Source organism: Corythoichthys intestinalis, chromosome 4 (assembly GCF_030265065.1).
Source record: "Corythoichthys intestinalis isolate RoL2023-P3 chromosome 4, ASM3026506v1, whole genome shotgun sequence".
In the NCBI taxonomy this organism is placed as follows: Eukaryota; Metazoa; Chordata; class Actinopteri; order Syngnathiformes; family Syngnathidae; genus Corythoichthys; species Corythoichthys intestinalis.
Genome location: NC_080398.1, coordinates 19,330,381 through 19,349,853, shown reverse-complemented (window position 1 = coordinate 19,349,853; position 19,473 = coordinate 19,330,381). Strand labels below are relative to the sequence as shown.

The 19,473-nt window shown below is 38.9% G+C and overlaps 2 protein-coding genes across 5 annotated transcripts in view; one reads left to right on the top strand and one right to left on the bottom strand.

The window, feature by feature from the left end:
- Positions 1-387: 387 nt before the first annotated feature.
- Positions 388-9,057, bottom strand: dap3 (death associated protein 3). Of its 2 annotated transcripts, none has more exons than XM_057834621.1 (13): positions 8,796-9,057; positions 8,651-8,704; positions 8,038-8,151; positions 7,817-7,918; positions 7,624-7,732; positions 7,451-7,543; positions 5,362-5,492; positions 4,384-4,464; positions 1,860-2,024; positions 1,724-1,783; positions 1,571-1,660; positions 682-799; positions 388-602 (listed from the first exon to the last, which is right to left on the bottom strand). In XM_057834621.1, the coding sequence occupies exons 2-13, from the start codon at positions 8,699-8,701 to the stop codon at positions 517-519; spliced, it is 1,200 nt and encodes a 399-aa protein (XP_057690604.1). In that variant the 5' UTR covers positions 8,702-8,704; positions 8,796-9,057; the 3' UTR covers positions 388-516. The 2 variants fall into 2 exon arrangements, with proteins under 2 accessions (XP_057690604.1, XP_057690605.1); XM_057834622.1 differs by having other exon boundaries at positions 8,663-8,704; positions 8,796-9,056.
- A 10,026-nt stretch (positions 9,058-19,083) lies between these two features.
- LOC130914986 (histone-lysine N-methyltransferase ASH1L-like) overlaps positions 19,084-19,473 on the top strand; it is a 48,390-nt gene continuing 48,000 nt past the window's right edge. For 2 of the 3 annotated variants that reach the window (XR_009063036.1, XM_057834607.1), the window contains exon 1: positions 19,084-19,467. The gene's annotated coding sequence lies outside the window, so the exon portion shown is untranslated. The remainder of the gene's footprint in view (positions 19,468-19,473) is intronic. The other variant, XM_057834610.1, reaches the window with a different exon arrangement.

Sequence of the window (19,473 nt, the reverse complement as noted above, 5' to 3'; positions counted from 1 at the left end):
CTGTTTCACAACGCCTAAAAATAAGAACCTTCGAATAGGAAATGTGAAATCTTATGAGGTAGGCAATGAATTGAACAGAATTTTTAGCATTCAAAAAATGTCCTCCAACCCAGACAAATGATTTATTAGACAGGCATTTTAACCACACATAAATTTACTAATGTGCATGCCTTACTTGTGGTTTGGATGAGCTGAAGTTTATCCTAGCTGACTAGCAACAGGCAAAGTGGACTTTGCCCCATGGACAATCTTTAGGTAAATTTGTTCTAAAAAAAATCATTTTTTACAATGTGGAGTTGTTTCCATAATTATAATTGGCCATTAGTGTATTTAGAACATATATTTAAATCAAATTGATCATGATTAATACACCCTTCAACCTGGATTTTTAACCATTTTATTAGCAAACATGGTGAATGAATAATTTACAGATACACATTATAGACATGAATATTGAGTTACAACATATCTAGAGTACAGATATGTATGTGGCATGAGTGGATGGTGTCTGAAGCTTCATAAGAACGCACAAATTCTGTCCATTAATGAAGGTATCCTGTCCGTCATAAAGATGAGCTCTTTCTTGCCCTCCTCTGTTCGGCCTGAGGAGGAAAAGTGGAATGAGCATGACATAAACACAGTTTTGTTCAGAGGAACATCCACAACAGGGGTGATACCAACTCATTGGGTGCTGCAGCCAGTTGCGGTCTATGTAGTAGAGATAGCAGCTCTCAAACTCCTTCTCACTGTAGTATGGCACCGACACTGGGATAAATGGGTCCATGTTATCAAATCCTCTCTGATGGACACAAAGGCTGAAATTATGATCTCATACATCATATCTTCTCCCAGCAAACATGAACAGTCTTACACTAAATGTTAAAATTTAGTTTTAAAAAAAAATTAAAATGATTCTTAACAAAATTTTGGACAACTGTAGAGTGGAGATAATGTGAGGAAACAGTTGCCATCTAAACACGGATATTAATATATGATTAAATAGTTTATTTTCTGAAGAATTACACTTTTATCACTCTTATGACTTATTTTTTCCTCATAATCTAACATCGCTATTCTTGTAGAATAAAATATTTTTTGTAATATTACAACTCCCCTCTCATCGTGGCTTTTGAAATTACAACTATCATAATTTTCAAACTATGAGCTGCTACCTTTTCCACTCCATTTGAATCCTGCTGCTTTAATAAATTCCAGTGATCCATAGATGAATAACAGAATATAAAATACAATTGCAAAAATATTGTTCTAGATATCAACTGAATTTGTAATTATAACTTTTCTTCTTGAAAATGAGTGCTTAGTAACAAAATGATGATTTTACTTCAGTAAATTTGCAATTCGATTTTTGAAACAATTACTGACACTTCTTCCCCCCCTATACACACACACCGATTCCTCCAAAATCTAATGTTAGGGGGTTAACTGCACCCGGGTCACATCCGCTGAGACATCAGGATTAGATGTTTTAGTTTCGCTGTCACGGTATATATGACTATATCGCCCAGCACTTGTTTCGAGTATGCAAAAAATCAGTTTAGTGAGCCCTGACCTCTCCTAGCAGTTCCTGAGGCAAGTAGGCCAATTTGGATGGATACACAGCCCCTGTGTGACCCACAGTTGTCATGATGGCGCCTCCCGTCTGAAATGGCAATATAAATGTCAAAACATGAAAATTAAAAGCAAAAGATGTTTTTCTTCTCACCCAGTCATTCTTCATCATCTTCCTCAGGTTATATACCAGCGTGAGCTCACCTGGATCCACCTAGTGAGAAACACAACCACATGAGGATGCAGCTCCAAAGGGAACGTGAATCTTCACGGAAGGGAATATTCCTTACCTCACTCTTGTCCTCCTTCTTAATGCTGGACTTACCCCACAGGGCATTGACACCGTCCACGGCCACAGCCAGACGAAAGTCACAGCCTGGCTGTCCGCTCTGCTGCCTCAGTTCCTTCATCACCGCTCCTACAACGTCACTGCTGCTCTTTACTCGAGAGATGCCCTAACATTGAAACACTTAACATTAAACACTGCGATGCCCCACTGCGGATAAAAAAAAATCTACACACCCATTTCATTTTTGTGTGATCAAATATGTACCGATTACTTTAAAATGTAACTTTTAAGAGCGTGGGACTGATGAAATTAAGTGTATTTCAGACAAAACTTGGGAAATTGAACTATCTATATATAAGCTGCACTAGAAGCTATCATGCTGGGGGAAGTACAGCCACTGAGTTCTATTTCCTTTTTCTCACTCTACCTACCACTTGTCTTACTTTATTTCTATTTTCCAATTTTAATATCTAGTTTAGAGCTGAAACGAGTACTCGAGCAACTCGAGTAACTCGAGTTTAAAAACTGATCCGAGTAATTTTATTCACCTCGAGTAATCGTTTATTTTGACAGCTCTAAGCATCACGTTTTGCTCGGACTACTTTTAATGCGGGACAACGCGCTGTCACGTGCGGAGAGGAAGAAGGGGGCCAAAAAAAACTTACTGCAGCCGACAGCCGCCACAGACGACGCCGACGTTGCTAAATACTAGCCCGCACGATGCTACGTTGGTACAGGTAGCGTCTCATGCGTCTCATAGAGATCACATGTATGTTGAACTAGATGCTAAATGACAGCCTCGGCCGCGTCTGGGCAGCTTTAGTAAACAGCCGCCATCTTAAAGCAGTACAGCGCTAAGCGCTAATAAAGAGCGCTAAGCGCTAACAAAGAGCGCTAAGCGCTAATAAAGAGCGCTAAGCGCTAATAAATAAGATTAACGTTACTGTTCTGAAGTAACGTTAGCCCTGCGGAGGGCTAGGTTTCTAAAGTAACGTTAGCCCTGCGGAGGGCTAGGTTTCTATTAATTATGACCACTGTCGATGCTTGGCTAACGTGTCTTACATACAGGCTTTAACATAACATAGCATTGTGGAGTGATGAGGGTGTAAAATAAAAACTTAATCATGCTAACTATCAATTTTAGCTCAGTAGTCATTGCTGGATAAAACACCAAGTAGCACTGGTGCTAATGTGCTCCAATACAGCCTGTATCATACATTTATTTTGAACACTGCAAAAACTCAAAATCCTATCAGGACTTGCAGTTTAGACTAACTTAAAACTTAACTAGAACTTAAAAATGGCTTGACACAAAGAGAAATTCAATTGAAAGACGTGGGAAAAAATCCAAACTTTTAAGTGTTGTGTGTTATCAAGCGTAACGGTATTTTTAGGTAAGATATATATATATTTTTTTGTAATAAGATCTAAAGTTTTTTGAGTGAAAGCAGTGAATTAGTCTTTTTTTTTTTTTAATTCTAGTTACATCTGAGATGCAATTGTTGGCTGTTTTCAACAATATACATCGAAAATAAAGACATTGATTGACTGAAAATGGTTCAAAATTAGATGAAATGTCTTGTTTTCTCATGTATATTTATAATTGCTCTTCACCTAAAAATATATTTGTTTTATCCGATTACTCGATTAATCGATAGAATTTTCAGTCGATTACTCGATTACTAAAATATTCGATAGCTGCAGCCCTAATCTAGTTAACTAGTCTCTTCATCACCAGTCACCAGGTGTCCCATTGCCCCCCTCCCCTCTGGGGAGAGGCTATTTTTCAGCTGCAGCCTCCTGACTATCCGGACCCCTGGCTGGATGGACGTCCTCGTTGCCACCCCCGTCTCATCTAGCTAGATGGACCTCTTCTTGTTCCTTTACTCTACTGCATTTTTACAGACTGTAACCCTGTCTGCTAATTCCCATTAGCAGTCCTGATGCATCCTGTCAATCTGTCCTGGGAGTGGATCTCTCCTGACTGTGGTACTCCCAAAGGTTTCTCATTTTCTCCCAAAGAGCTTGGAGTTTTTGGAGTTTTTCCTTGCCGACATGGAGGGTCCAAGGATGGGGGATGCCCAGGACTTGAACTTTATTTATTCATCTTTGTTTACTTCATTTGCTGTCTCTGAGTGTGTATCATATTGCCTCTGCAAAGCTCTTTGAGACAACCTTGTTGTGATTTAGGGCTATACAAATAAAATTGAATTGAATTGAATTTAATTGAATCTACAGGAACTGTTTTGCACTTGGACAGTGTATTCGAACAGATAGTAATTTTTGACTGGAAAAACTGGCCAGCTATTCGCTAGCAGCTCTCCCAGTCAAAATGGAATGGACGTCTAGCGCTGTCAATGGCAGCCAACGCGTTAACTGAGTGCCTTTTAAAGTGTGAGGTTTCTCTGCATCGAGGAACCTTGTAATGATCGTGGAGCACTGTACTTCTAATACAAAGGGCTTCATACATGAGATAAGCTTGCAGTGTGACGAAAAATGTTTGAGAAGCTAAAAAAAAAAATAACCTGATCCACCAGCTCCCCAAGAGATCTTCCTTCCTCTGTGTGCTCTCTCTTCGTCCACACATAGCGCTGCCTTGTTTTTATCTCGAGAGAGAATAAACCACACTCGGTTAGACACATTAGCACACTAGCATTTGGTCACAGTCATTTGTAGTTATTAGTATGAGTTTGTAAGTGCACTTGTTGGATATTTTTATACTTTCACCAACATAATGTTTTATTGTAATTGTTTTGCAGCCGCTAAATGGCCTTGTTACTTTCTTTGTCCTTTGGGAGTTATTAAGTCAGATATTCCCTGTTTATTGAAGTCTCACATTTGGCTCACATTCATACTATACCAGCATTGAAAGGTATTGAGATGCGAAAAAAAGAGACTTAGAGGCCTGATATAATTGAGTAGTTCTCTTCTCCAAAAAGTTAATTTATCAATTTCTTTAAGCCTTAGGATTTCTTTTTTTGGTAGAGGAAATTAGAAATTATTAGTTTGGAAAGAAAAGGTTTTTAACTGTTCATATGTTAAAGCAGCATGGTGTTGCTTATGAAAAAAAATTGGGATCAGCGAAAATGGAGTTTGGCCGATTAGGCTTTTCAAAATCCCTGAATAGTCAGCAAATTGGGAGCTGTGCAGTGGGCACCACTATATTGAATTCAATTCGCTATCATGTAGATGTACCGAATGATGTCCAACTGTACATTTTCAATTATTCAAAAAGATGCTTTTTGGAAATCAATTATTTTAATTTCGCAAAGTAGACCAAAGCATAATGACTTTCATTAAAATCTCATTAAATAATAAACTCCGTTCTGCCTTGCAGCTGCTAGTGTGCTCCTGCTGCTTTACGTGCATCAGCATGTAACCCGACCTGCTGTGATGACTCAATGAAGCCTCATTTACTATCTAGATGTGCCTTGTTAGTTACTCTTGATGAGAATGCAGTCTTATTAATCAGACAGCTATTTAATGTAACATTTCACTTCTACCTTGGACAGGAAGTGTTCATTGGTGATTTTAAAGTTGCGCAACCACTCGGTGGCTTGTAAAGGCTGGTCAAAGCGAGACGGGTTAAAGGCTGAAGGAAGTAGCTCCTTGCAGTTCTTCACCCAAATGTGAGCTGCATGAAGAAGAAACAAAAATCAATTACTTGACTAACAATGGGTTGGATGACAACTATATTATAAAAATGATGAATCAACGATCAAATGGAAATCCTCACTAGTCAATTAATCCTCTTATTATATTGTTTTTTTTTTTGTTTGTTTGTTTTTTTAAATCTCACCGTCAGCACTGCTGTCAGTAACGCGTTACTAAGTAACAGTACAGTGCATTTAACTGTAACTGTTCGGTACAGTTACTAAGTAACGTGTTACTGTAATCTGATTACTTTCAGTAACGAGCAATGTAACCCAATTATTTTTCCAAACGAATAACCTGATTAAAGTTAGTTTCCTTAGTGCCTGTGCGTTACTATTTTGTGATTGCCTCATTATGTATGTAAAATGAAGAACACTGTAGTCATATACGAAGAGCATTTCAAATAGAAAAGTTGCTTTTGAGTTTGGGAGTGATATCGCATGTCACGTTTTCTAATCGGAGGACAAAAAAAACAGGTCAAGTGTATTAACATGCTGTGTGAGCAATGTCTGCGGCGGATAAAACAGCATAGCCTAGCTACCTCATCAGGAAGCAATGAAAGAGGCAGGATAGATACTACAAATGGCTGCATTTGCTCACTGGAAATACAGCCATTACTTCACATTTGTATCCAGTAGAGATGACAAAAATATCTCAGTGCGTTGCAAACTTTGCGCTGGCATAAAAAGACTGTCGACCGCTAAAAACTCCACATCTAATTCAAGGAACCACTTGGAATTACAGCACAGCGCTATACAACACGAAGCACAGCATACAGGTAAAGAGAGCACTTCCACAATTTGTAACCAGCCTATACGTACATTTTATAGTTACAGTTTCTAACCACAGGAGGAGTTTGACTTGGAGGGGGGGGGGGGGGGGGGGGGGGGATCTTGCTGGACACACCTCATCATTTGTGCTTTTTCTCTACTATTTACATTGTAAATGCTCACTGACGATATTAACACTATGAATGAACCTGTGGAGTTACTGTATGTACTTGGCAAAAAAATTGAAATAACTGAAAACAAGTTTTATATTCTACTTTCTTCAAAGTATCCACCCTTTGCTCGTATTACTTTTTTGCACACTTTGGTCTGTCTCTCAATGAGCTTCAAGATACAGACACCTGAAAAACCTTTATTTCACAGGTGTGCTTTATCAGGGTTAATAAGTGGAATTTTTATTTTTATTTTTTAGGACCATTATTTGTATTGCATTGAATGAGGTGTGTCCAAACTTTTGGCCTGTTTGTTGAAGCTTTTGAAATTGTAGGTTTAAAGAAATTCTAAATATCCATCTTGCCTCTTCATCTGTAGTTTTGCCTAAGCAAAGCAAAGGACTGTCTCTCAGGTGCTAGTCACATGATCTGCTTGAAAAATAATTTGGACCCATTATAAAATACTTTGAAGGATTCTTGTTCATTTCGCTCATTTTTGTAGTTCGTTTCATTGCTTTACAACTTTTATAGACAACATTTTAATGGCTAGGTATTTATTTTAAAGGGGAAGTTCAGAATTTTCGACATCGGGCTTAATCTTTGAGTTAGCGGGGGTTTAGTTAGTCGCTGGAGTTGATCTGAACAAATTCCGTGCAGTTTGTCAGTTATTTGTTAGTTTCAGGGCTCCGAAGTGGCTGAGCTAGCACGAGTCAATAGTGGTTGAAATCAACTCCATCGACTAATTAAACCTCTGATAACTCGAAGATTAAGCCTTATGTGGAAAATTCAATAACAGGTACATGCGATGACATTTTTTCTGTTGTCATTCTTATGTTGAGGCAGAAAAATTGGTATGAAGTAACAGATGAATTAATTTTACAGTAACGTAGTTACTTTGAAGATAAAGTAATCAGTAAAGTAACTAGATTACTTTTCTGAGGTGTAATCAATAATCAGTAATTAAATTACTTTTTCAAGTAATCTATGACAACACTGACCGTCAGGTATATGAAGCACTAGCCATCCCTGTGTGTGGCAAAAGTGGACAGCATGACAAAGGGACATCGTCTTTCCACCGCCCTTTAGTCCATCTTATGAAGTTGATAAGGTGCACAATAAGATGCTTTTTGTCACATTATCTTTCTGACCGTGGTGAATTTGTCAAGGATACAAAACATATATCGCTGCACAGGTTTGCTTATATCCGTTTCCTTCAGGTAGGAGATGACCTCCAAGGCGGGCTGCCTGACCATTATGGTGGCTTCAGTAAAGGTTTTCACCTAAGCATAGTAGAATTTCAATTAAGACCTCTGTACTATTTTGAAAAATCAAGACAATTGCTGTCGATGTGTTTAACAACAAACCTGCTGCTGATAGCGTCGAGGGAGGCCATGAGGGAAGAAGGTGCGGATATGTTCGGACGGTATAGTGTAAAACTGTCCAATGTGTTTTTCTGAATGACGAGCCTAACATTACCCAAAAAAAAAAAAAAAAAAAAAAAAGAAGAAAATAGTCATACAACAGGTGATGCTAGATTAACAACACACACTCAGGCTGAATGCAGATGAGAAGCAGCTTTACTTACTGGATCATTTTCCTGTGTTCTGAAGACTGAAAAGGGCTCAGGTTCTGGTTCAACTGCCAAGGCTTCCTGCTGCAGGCCTGATCCACTTATATGAAGCCACCGAACATGCGTCACCTGCAAGAAAATATAAATTTATATCAATTAGATAGCCAGTCCAGATGCTGTTGATAAGCAACTGATTTTTGTCAAGGTGTGGTATGCAAAATCATAATTGATTAAAATGAAATAGAGGCCACACTGTGGGTTTTTAGACATGAATTGTTGTCAATTTTTTTGCTTTGACCGAAAGCAAAAAAATGAGATACAAAATCTGTATGGTTGGCAGTGAACTTAATTCAAAACAAGCAGCAGTTTGGGGAGTCCCACTAGTGGTGTATGTCAGATGTCTTAATGTTGATGTTTTTAACCTCTTAGGACAACAAACACATTGACATTTGGTCGGTTGTTTGCGACCTCGCTGTGACTAAGCTATACAAATAAAAGTGGCTTGACTGCATTATGTAACACATCAACTTATTAGAAAGATACTGTATATAAAATGCATAGCTTACGTAGTACTACAGCTAAAGTGCTTTCTGCGTAAATTGCAGGTTTACGCACGATAAAACCTTACTTCCAAACTCACAGTTTGCCGAAACCTCAGGGAAATTCTGTGAAGAGCCATCTTCTGTAAAGTCGAGGATATAATAAAAAGTAAATAAATGCACTCTATCCGAAGGCGACCAAATTTTGCACTTTTTACGGCAGTGGCCTGTCACCTTCGGTAAACACTTAGCAGATGGCTAACTAGCAGGTAGCAGGCTAGTAGGTTGAAGAAAGCGCTATTATATTACCATTTACAAGCACACATAACTACATTTACCGGAACGCCCGTTCTACACGTATTGTTTTATTTACAGCAAACCCCCTCCCTGGTTTTCAATCCACAGCAACGTGGAGGACAAGCGCGCGCACGACTAGGGTAGAAGTCAATGTGCCAGCGACGTCACGGGCGCCGCCATCACGCAGTCCGCCTGACAGGAAGTGACGTACGGAACAACTACCAATCAGGACGCTTTGACCAAAATAGTAGTAAAATGGAGTTTGATGGCTCTTGTAATTTTTTCACAATTCTGTAGTGCAGAAAATCTTTTAATTGGTCATTTACATAGACAGACATTTTGTATGGATTATATATGTATAAAGGAAGCATTATGCATGAAAAACAAATGTAAAAGATTACTTAGAGTACTGATGACATTACCCATGGTTTTGTCAAAGTCCCTTCAGGATAAAAATAAATAAATAAATAAAATAGACATTTACTGTGTTTTCTTGCCATTGTGTAATTGATTATTTTAGGTGCGGTTTTGTTTCATTCAGCATCAGCAGCCCTGTGCTGAGCCAATAACAAAGCTGGCTTTCTGGCGTTATCAATTGCATCCAGCTGCTTGTTTCTACAGTCCTAGTTAGTTGAAGAAGAAAATAAGCAAGCGTCCAAGTCAATAAAAATATTTTTGCTGTGCACCAACACATTGCCTTGATCAAACATCCTTTGATCCCTGCTTGTGATCTCCACCTTTTGGGAACAAATTGGGGCTTACTTTATTATGTGTTTCAAATTAGCAGGGTCCTAACATTATATGACTGATTTTTAAGTATCATCTAAGGGCATAGGTTAGCATAGGGACGGTCGGGACATAATACTACCTACTTTTCAGGATGCTCAAATTGCCCCCACCAACTTTTAAGCAACCTTATTTGCATTATATTTTTCAAAACTGTTTTTCATTGCATAGCCCCAGACATACTTCAGATTATAAATACTTCTCTCCAAACAGGAGAGTTTCCACAGACTTTAAAAACTGCAGTAATAAAACCTCTCCTAAAAAAAACTAATCTGGATGCCTCAACCATTAGCAATTACAGGCCAATATCAAATCTGACATTCCTGGGGAAAATTATCGAAAGGGTTGCGTTCGAACAGATCCAGACTTTTATGATGCAAAACAATCTTTTTAACTCATTTCAGTCTGGATTTCGGCCACAACACAGCACCGAGACCGTGCTTATCAAAGTCCTAAATGATATTCGTCGGAATACCGATGCAGGCAAATCATCTGTTCTGTTACTATTGGATCTCAGCGCCGCATTCTACACGGTTGATCACAACACACTACTCAGCAGATTGGAACAGTGGGTAGGGCTTACTGACACTATTCTTCAGTGGTTCACATCCTATTTACATGATAGGGATTTCTTTGTGTCAATCGGAAACTATCAGTCAGAACGAACCAAATTCACGTGTGGAGTCCCTCAATGGTCAATTCTTGGACCACTCTTATTTAACATCTATATGCTTCCGTTAGCTCAGATAATGCAACAGTATGACATCTCCTATCACGCCTATGCAGATGACACACAACTGTACATTTCTGTGTCCCCACCAGAGGTTGCGCGAGACTTTTTCGTTGTCTGTCATTTTGACTGACAGTGTCATAAAAATCCGGTCATAATCTATTTTTACCCGTCACTTACATTTTTAAAATGATAATAATGACATATTCAATAGTATTTAGTTTTCATTCATTTTTAATTAATATTCTGTCCAAACAAGCTTAACATGAGGCAGACAGACAGCGGAGTGCACCAATCAGCGACGGGCAGACGTGCCGTTAGCAAAGCAACGAGGGCAGGACAAGGGACTTGCGCGCAGAAGTAAACATACGAGGAGAACAGAGTTTATTCAACATAGCTAGCGCGAGACAGACTGTTGTCAATGTCTCGTGTCGATGTGTTTTAGCTCATTTAAAACTGAATTTACTGCGGATTGGAACATATTCTCGGCTCTCCCGCCATCCGTGTTGTTGTAGAGACGACTTTCGGCGCGCAAGAGTGACGTTGCTCGTGAAGAACACGTCACGCAAATAAACAAATATGATTTGTCGATTGATTTTGTACCTACTCGTGAGGCTGTGTCCCAGACCTTTCTCTCAGTGTTTGAAAAATACAGGGAGAACAGTCTGGCCGTGCCAGGCAAACACTCAGTTGCCTTGACATTTTTCCGAGTAAGGCCAACGACGTCATGCATCAAGAGAGACAATAGCTAATTAATATGCTCACTCACCACCCTGTGGTCTGGGGTGTGAATTGCAACCTGTCAAAATGACGGATGGACTTCAGTTTTTTCCGTCACTGTTTAAAAAAAACGGTCAACGACGGAAAATATTCGGTTAACGCGACCCCTGGTCCCCACATGATTATAGTCCCTTAGTCTCCCTGAGTAAATGCATTCATCAAATCAATGAATGGATGTGCCAGAATTTTCTCCAGTTAAATGTGGAGAAGACAGAGGTGATCATTTTTGGGCCAAAAAAGGAAAGGCCAAAGATAAGCAGGCAACTTAGCACAATGTCACTTACAGCTACAAATCAAGTCAGAAACCTTGGCGTAATTATTGACTCAGACCTAAAATTTGATAGCCATCTAAAGTCCGTCACTAAATCCGCTTATTACCATCTAAAAAATATAACCAGAATTAAGGGGCTTCTGACTCAACAAGACATGGAAAAACTTATGCATGCATTCATTTTCAGCAGATTGGACTATTGCAACGGTATAGTTACGGGTCTTGATAAAAAATCAGTCAGGAAGCTGCAGCTAATACAGAATGCTGCAGCCAGAGTCCTCACAAATACAAGGAAGCTGGACCACATTACACCAGTTTTGAAATCGCTACACTGGCTTCTAGTGAGTCAAAGGATAGACTATAAAATACTACTGCTCGTCTACAAAACACTTAATGGCCTTGGACCAAAATACATGCTTGACTTGTTAGATTCCTATGAGACAACTAGACCCCTAAGGTCGTCTGGAACGGGTCTTCTGCATATTCCAAGAACAAGAACCAAGCAGGGTGAGGCAGCATTTAGTTATTATGCTCCTCACCTCTGGAACAAGTTACCTGAATGTCTGAAGTATGCTCAAACTGTTAGCTCTTTTAAATCAGGGCTAAAAACGCTTTTGTTTAGCACTGCATATCCATAACTTGCTATATATTTCAATCTACCTGCTTTCTATTCCTCTTGTTTTTATCTCCATTGCTGATTTCAATTATTATTAGTAGTAGTAGTTTTTGTTTTATTTTTATTTTATTTATTTATTTTTATTCTGTGATTAAATGCGATCTTTTGTCTTCGTTTCTACGTTGTGTTGATTTAAATGTGATTTTTATGATCTTCATGTGATGTAAAGCACTTTGAATTGCCTTGTGTTGAATTGTGCTATATAAATAAATTTGCCTTGCCTTGCCTTTGCCTTATTTATTTCCCTTCAGGCATATTCAACCCGAAAAGAAAAGGGCTGACGGGAGAGGCCGAAGCTTATTGAAACCCGTCCCCAGTCCTTGTCTCTGCCTCTTAGCTCTCAATATACATAAGACGGCGCCATTGTAGTCCGTTCGCTGCAGTGTGTGAGTGGGTTGTTCCGCGCATACGTTAAATGCGTTAACTATTTTAACGTGATCAATTTAATTACCGCCCGTTAACGCGATAATTTTGACAGCCCAAATGATTATTTATCATTATTTAATTCCTTTTTTTGTGCGTATTTATTGTTCAATTATTATTAAATAATTAGTTCAGTTATATAAGAAATTGATATTGTCTTCCCATATGTTGTAAGGATAGAATAGAGCCTACCATTATTAAGTGAATTATTTTCATTATGTTCAGACATACTTTTATCCGTTTTTACTTGGTGAATGTGCCGGTCCATTTTTTCCCCTCAAACGCACGTTTGATTGACTGATGACTTGTCCCCCCACTCCCACCCCCACCACACAGACACACATGCACACTCACACAGCTCTGACAGATTCATGTCGACAACATGCCGCCTCCTCCGCCTCCTTCGAAGAAGAGGGATATTAGAAGGTTTTTTTTTCAGCCAGCATGAGTAATTAAGTACTGTAATGTAAAAAGACGTAAATGTTGTGGGGGTGGGGAGAAACACCATTAATTTTGCTACTGAAAGTCCAACCCGCATCAAGAGTTAGCATAACATTAAACTGTGTGAACTTGCTAACCTGCAAAACTACTGCGGTCAGGCCAGCTTCCACAAGGGAGAATGAAGTCAAGCTAGTTGTCCCTCATTTGGATCAGTGTTTGCATTATGTGCATTACGGCAATGCAACACGGTGGCTTCAGAGTTCAAGTCCCTTCATTGAAAAGATGGAGTGCTATCCAAGAATTGGTCCACTTCAGGGGGACACTGACATGAACATGAACTGACATGAAAAAAGAAGCTGTGAAATGAAATCACACATCAGAATTTCATGAGAGTACTTTGGTTCGAGTCTTGGGGTAATCTAGTTTGCCTCAAATGTAGCTCGGTCTTTGGATATCTCAGGTTTTTTTTTCATTAAGTTTTTCACATATCACTTTTATACTACAATACTTTAGTCTAGGGGTGTTCCAGTGTCACCCAGAAGTGGAACCAGTCTTGGCTAGCTCTCCATTATTTCAATAAAGGGACTTGACCTTCAAAATGTTTTCGTAGTTTTTGAAAGCAAATGTATGAATCGAACGTTGTATCACCTGAACCAGTTGACGTGAAAGTATCAGTCTATAGAGATTTATTTTGCATTGATCATTTAGCCTATCAATTAATTTTGTTCGTATTCATGAGAAATGTAGCCCTGACCCCCGTTCACCCAATCTGTTGGGTCTTATTAATGTCCCGTCCCAGGCAAAAAGTGTACATGTAGTTTATGCTGTTATATCATCCCTACCAATGTGGAGACCAAACCTACGCCCTTGGTATCATCTCCCCTATCATCCATTAATACATCCTCTACTGTACTGTATATCCTTGCATCCCGACTATCAAACTGCACTTGAAACAAGTCCCATATATTCTATATGCTACTTTTTATGTTTCTGGAAGAAACTACTCAATTACCCCTTTGGCTTTCACCACACATTTGTATGCTAATACAAGTTCTGATATGGCTATCTTCTCTTATTAATTGCGCCACTTCATTATGGCCTTTTTTGATGTGACATGACTTCCTGAGGTGAAATGTCATGCTCAAAAATTGCTTTTATGTTTGCAGGCACCTTGTAAACCAATAAAGGAAAAATATGTTGGGAAGCTGATTCACATCTTTTTTGGACTTTCATTAGAGAACATTTAACTTGTTATTCATTTTGTCATTGAAATAAAATAGGACCAAAACTCTGCAATTTCAAAACTTAATCCACCATCAATGAGATTGATAATCTGTACCACTCATATGGAGAAAATAATTAATCTTACATGAGCGTAAGTAAATAAAAGTCCTATCTAGGTCACATTAATGCTGCAAAATGTTTTAAAATTATGTAATTTTATATCACAAAAACTCGTTATTTGAACAAGGGTGTATTGACTTTTCATACACTGGACTGGAGCACATTGTTAAAGCTATACAAATACTGTATGCACAAATTTGTTTTTAAAGGTTACGATCCATGAGTAATGTAGACATTGTTGTTTGCTGAATGTTTTCAATTCAGTGTACTGTAACTGAATGAGTAGTACGCACTTGTAGGAGGCGATGACTGAAGATAAAAACATTAAAAAAAATGTTGCTCCAGGGCCTCCTGAAGCGTTAGTTAATCCTCTATGTAAAGCTTGATTACCAACCAGGCCAAGCAGGGAAAACTGCCCCAGAAACCAGAGCCCCGAGTCGGCATCTTTTGCAGTCATCAAATTAATACATATGCTGCCACAAGAGCACAATATCACCATCAGTGATAAGAGTTGAGCGATAATGTCCTACATTTTCTGCTGGGGAATTGGGGAAGCCTCCAGCTCTGATTACTTACTTTTATGATTATAAACAATAATTCCATTGTATTACTCGGAAGGAGCAAGGCTTTATTGATCCCTGAAGTTAAATTACTGCATAGTGTAGCACTAGTTAAACTGATGATTTGGGCTTTGCTTTACCGCCGGGCCTGTTCAATTCGGAATTTGACCACCATATTAATAAAAACATGCTCAGTGTGGGACGAAACTCGGAAACTTTTTCACTAGTGACGTGACTTGGCGTACTTCACTGCATTCCAATTCAGTTGGAAGTGAGCAGCTTTTTCTTAAGACAGAAACTAGGGCCTGCCTTAACAATCAGCCATACATCTGGCTGGCCTTACAGTGACACTTTTATCACAAAACACATCTGACACTTTTCCTCCAACTGTTCCTGTTTGTACCACTCACCACTGCTGTGGAATGCTGAATATAAATTATACATGTGCCGATTACCGATTTCACGGTATACTGTGGTATGAAAACGTCAAGGTTTAAAGTTCAAGGTTAGCTATTTTATATGTCCCAAAAACGCAGGGAGAAAAATTCTTCGCTTGCAGCAGCAAGGCTCAACCGCCCCCTCCCCAAACCAAACCGATTTTTTTCTCAGAGTCAGTGAGTCAGCTGTACTACACGAATGGTGGAGGAGGTGAAACTCCTGAATTTTTTCCCTCAAACGAAATCGCTGGTATGGGAATACTTTGACTACAGAAAAGTTAGACGGCTGCAGCTTAGAGAAGGAGGGCCAACCGACATGTAAAACATTTTTGCGGAGGGTGACTGCTGAGGAGGCAACACTTCCAATACGATTTCACATTTATACAAAAGTAAAGGTTAGTAAACACTATCATGAACATTTCCACCAAGCTACGAGAGTTAACTTCTTCGTGTTTAGTGTGTCTAGCGGTGGTAAAACATGTGTTTTTTTGGGGGGGAAACTGTCCATGTTGATAGAGTGTGTTTGTACAATGTAAAAATGATATGAGTGCTTTTTATGAAAAATAATTCAATTATATTTGTTCTGACGGTAATAATGTTGAGCTGTGGCTGTGAGTTTCATGCTCTCCTAAAGAACTGCAATTATTTTAATTTTAATTAGAATATTTCATTTATTTATTATTATTATTTTTTTTAAATTATTTCAACTTAACAATATACTTTTGTTTGAATTTGCTAATATGTTTTGAAAAATAAAAATCGTGTCCAATGGAAGTTCTCAAAGTAACACATTTTAAAGCTGTAATTGCAATACCGTATACCGTGAAATTTTGGTTTAAGGTTATCATACCGTCAGAATCTCATACCAGCACATACCTAATCTAAATACTGAAATTAAATTCCGCTACCCATGCTATATTATATCAACTCATTCACTGCCGTTAATGATGACAGATGTCCAAACCATTTTGACTGAGAAAAACTGAGGTCCTTTTTGGATTCCGCACTTAGAAATTAGTCAAGGACAGCTGTCACACCTAAAACAACAAACAATTTTAGGTCAAATTGTTGAAATATAAAATTGCTAGTAGAGCTGTCCCGACTAGTCGACGTTGTCGACGTCATCGATGACGTAAATGCGTCGACGGGCAAAACATACCGTCGACGGGTATTGACGGGTTAAAAAAAAAATTACATGCGGATATAGTATGGCGGGCGCTCGCGATGCAAGCGGTTGTTACTAACACCCTCAAGGGGGCCGCTGTTATTTCAATGTGACCGGCATTGTCAGATTGAGCAAAGAGGAAGAAAGTGGGCGAGCGAGAGAGAGGGAGCGAAACAGAGGGAGTGAGATCGGTGAGTTTGGTAAGTGCGCGGAGATCAGTGGCTGCAGCCCTTGGGTTTTTGTTTTGGACAATAAAAGTATCCATAAAGAGCCATCCGACGCCTCTCGGTGTTTTATGCACGTCGCCGCTTTCCTGAGGAGGACATGGGCCGAACCGACGACAACGAGCCAAGTGAATCGCCGGTTCACTCCTCACTATGGCGAGGAGTTGAAAACACCGCCATTTATCAAAAATGGCAGAATTGGTGACACATGAAAGTGGCATAAAGCCAAAAAAGCGGACCAGAATAGCCAGAGTCTGGAATTGTTAGGTTTTGTGTTTGTTTTCTCCTAGTGTGACTTGTCCCTGTGATTGCCCATTGCTTTCACCTGTGTGTGTTCTCCCAGTGTATCCTGCAATCTGCATCCACCTGTGTTACCCAGCTGTTCCTCGTCTCGTTACCCCTTGTCTGCGTGTGTGTATATAATGACCCAGTTTCTTGTCACTCCTTGTTGCGTCATTGTCAATGTCAGTGTCTGCGTCAAAGTTGAAGTCCTGTCCAAGCCCTCGTGTATTAGTCCCTCCGGTAAAGTAAGTTTTGTTTGAACCTTGCCTTTTTGATCCCCAGTCCTTTTGTTTGTACTTTGTGCCTTTGGTTAGTTATAATTAAAACGTTTTTTGAGTTCCCTGCCTTGCTGCCTTTTTTTGTTTCCCTGCATTTGGGTCCACACCACCTGCCTGCCAGCTCATTCCTGACAGGAATAGTTTCAAGGAAAATATGGAGGGTGCCACTGTGTGTACTCTTTGCTAAGCTGAGCTCGCATACCACGGTAGCACGTCGGCTATGAACGAACACTTGAAGCGCCGTCACCCAAGTATAATTTTCCAAGACGACAAGAAACAACAAGCTAGCGGATTCTAAGTCCATACAACTTTCTCACGATTTTTAAAAATGGAAGTTACCTGTATGTGCGTCGTTACAATGTGCATTTTTATTTAATAAAATTATTAATGTATGTATAATTATATATATATTTTATTATTATTAAATTTATTAGGATCATGGAAGCTCCCACTTGGGGGGGAAAAACAATATGTATATTCATATATCCTGTATATACTACATATTATAATAATATGTATGGAAACAGCACTGGCCTGCTTACTGTAATCCATGGCTGCACTAATGTTAGTCACTTTATAATTTAAAATATCATTGTGTATATACATATAGTATACTATAAAATTAATACTATATACTTAATTTTTGTTACATTGAGTATGTGTGCCTCTCATTCAAAATAGTTGTGGTAATATTTCAGTGTGCCCTCTACTTTATCTATTTTCAGGTTAAAACAAACAAAAGTTGAACAGTTTTTCCCCTCCCCCAAAAATGCGGAATGCACACCAGAAAAAGCATCTGAACTCACACAAAGTATTCTGAAAATGGTTGTCCGGGACATTGCAATTCATTTTAACATTTACTACAATATAGACAATGACATACCACATAAAGAGTGAGAATTGTTTTGACTCCTGTTAAAGAGGTGAAGTCTCAGTGTTTCCGTTTTTTTTTTTTTTTTTTTTGCACTAGTTAATGCTAGCACCATTTGACCTTATTGTTTGTGATTTATTATTGATTTATTATTATTATTAATTATTGATTTAATGTTATTTATTTATACGTTAATAAAGAATGTAGGTGTTCCAAAATGTTTTTGTGAATAAATAAGCTTCAACAAAAATGTCATTATTAAAGTAGTAAAAAAAAAAAAAAAAATTAGATTAGTCGACTAATCGTAAAAATAGTCGGCTGAATAATCGGGAGGAAATTAGTCGTTTGGGACAGCCCTAATTGCTAGTATACCATTTTTTATTTTTATGTTTTTTATTATACAACCACACAAACAATACAACATAAGTGGCATGGTGCATTGTTAAAACAATTTGAAACAACTAAACGTAACAGACAAGCCTGAGGGATAATCATGAATACAACATCAGAATCTACAATCACATATTACTGTAAGTTAAAAATAAGATAGAGAGAAAAGAAAAATATTTAGAAAAAATACAAGTAATAATAATAAAAGTAAAAGAAGAATTTTAGGGTCTATTAGGCAAGTCAAATTCCTCAACAATCCTACAGTTTCAAAGTATTTTTCCCCTTCACATATTTCAAAGAAGAAAAATACTGACATAATTCTTTGTGATTTTTTTTTTTTTTTTTTTTGCTTATATGCCATTTGTCCGCTGTAAAATTCAAATGCGTCCCTTGAACTCAGATTTGCCCATCCCAAATATTACGTTACGTTTTAATAAAACTCCCTCCCTCTTGTCGTTTTTGCTGAAGGGCAACGCTTCTGTGTTCACTGCTTCCCTCCCTTCCTCATTCCTCCCCCGCACACAAATCCACGTTGATGACGCGTTCACGGACCGTGGAAAACAACGCGACTCATCTGACTGGCGGGAAACGACGTAACTTTTTCAGGCCGAGAAGTGACTCAGAAAAAGACATGAAAAAGACAGCTATTGGGCGAAGGGCATACCAGTGCGCCCCCTAACGGCGGGCTGGGAACTAGCCACTGTATGATTATGAAAACACTCCCGCCAATGTACTGACGCTCGCTCCATAGGAGCTGTGTTGTTCTAACCTTTTTACTCGTCTAATCCACGGCCACGCCACGTCATTCACGCGAGGGGAGCAGTGAATTGCCACACGAGTGGGCGGAGGTGGCGATACAACACCGTGCGGCGGAGGCGGGAAAAGATCCGTATAGCAACACCTTAACCTCCCGCGTCTTCCACGCAGTTTGCTTGCTCCGGGGTTCGGAAGGTAAGT

Bases quoted from the DNA above. Each gene is read 5' to 3' on its own strand.
- dap3 (XM_057834621.1), bottom strand. From the start codon at position 8,701: ATGGCTCTTCACAGAATTTCCCTGAGGTTTCGGCAAACTGTGAGTTTG. The intron at 2,025-4,383 runs GTTATTTTTTTT...TTTCAATGTTAG, and splicing joins TTGGGGAGCTGGTGGATCAG to GGCATCTCTCGAGTAAAGAG. The intron at 1,661-1,723 runs GTGAGAAGAAAA...TTGCCATTTCAG, and splicing joins AGATGATGAAGAATGACTGG to ACGGGAGGCGCCATCATGAC.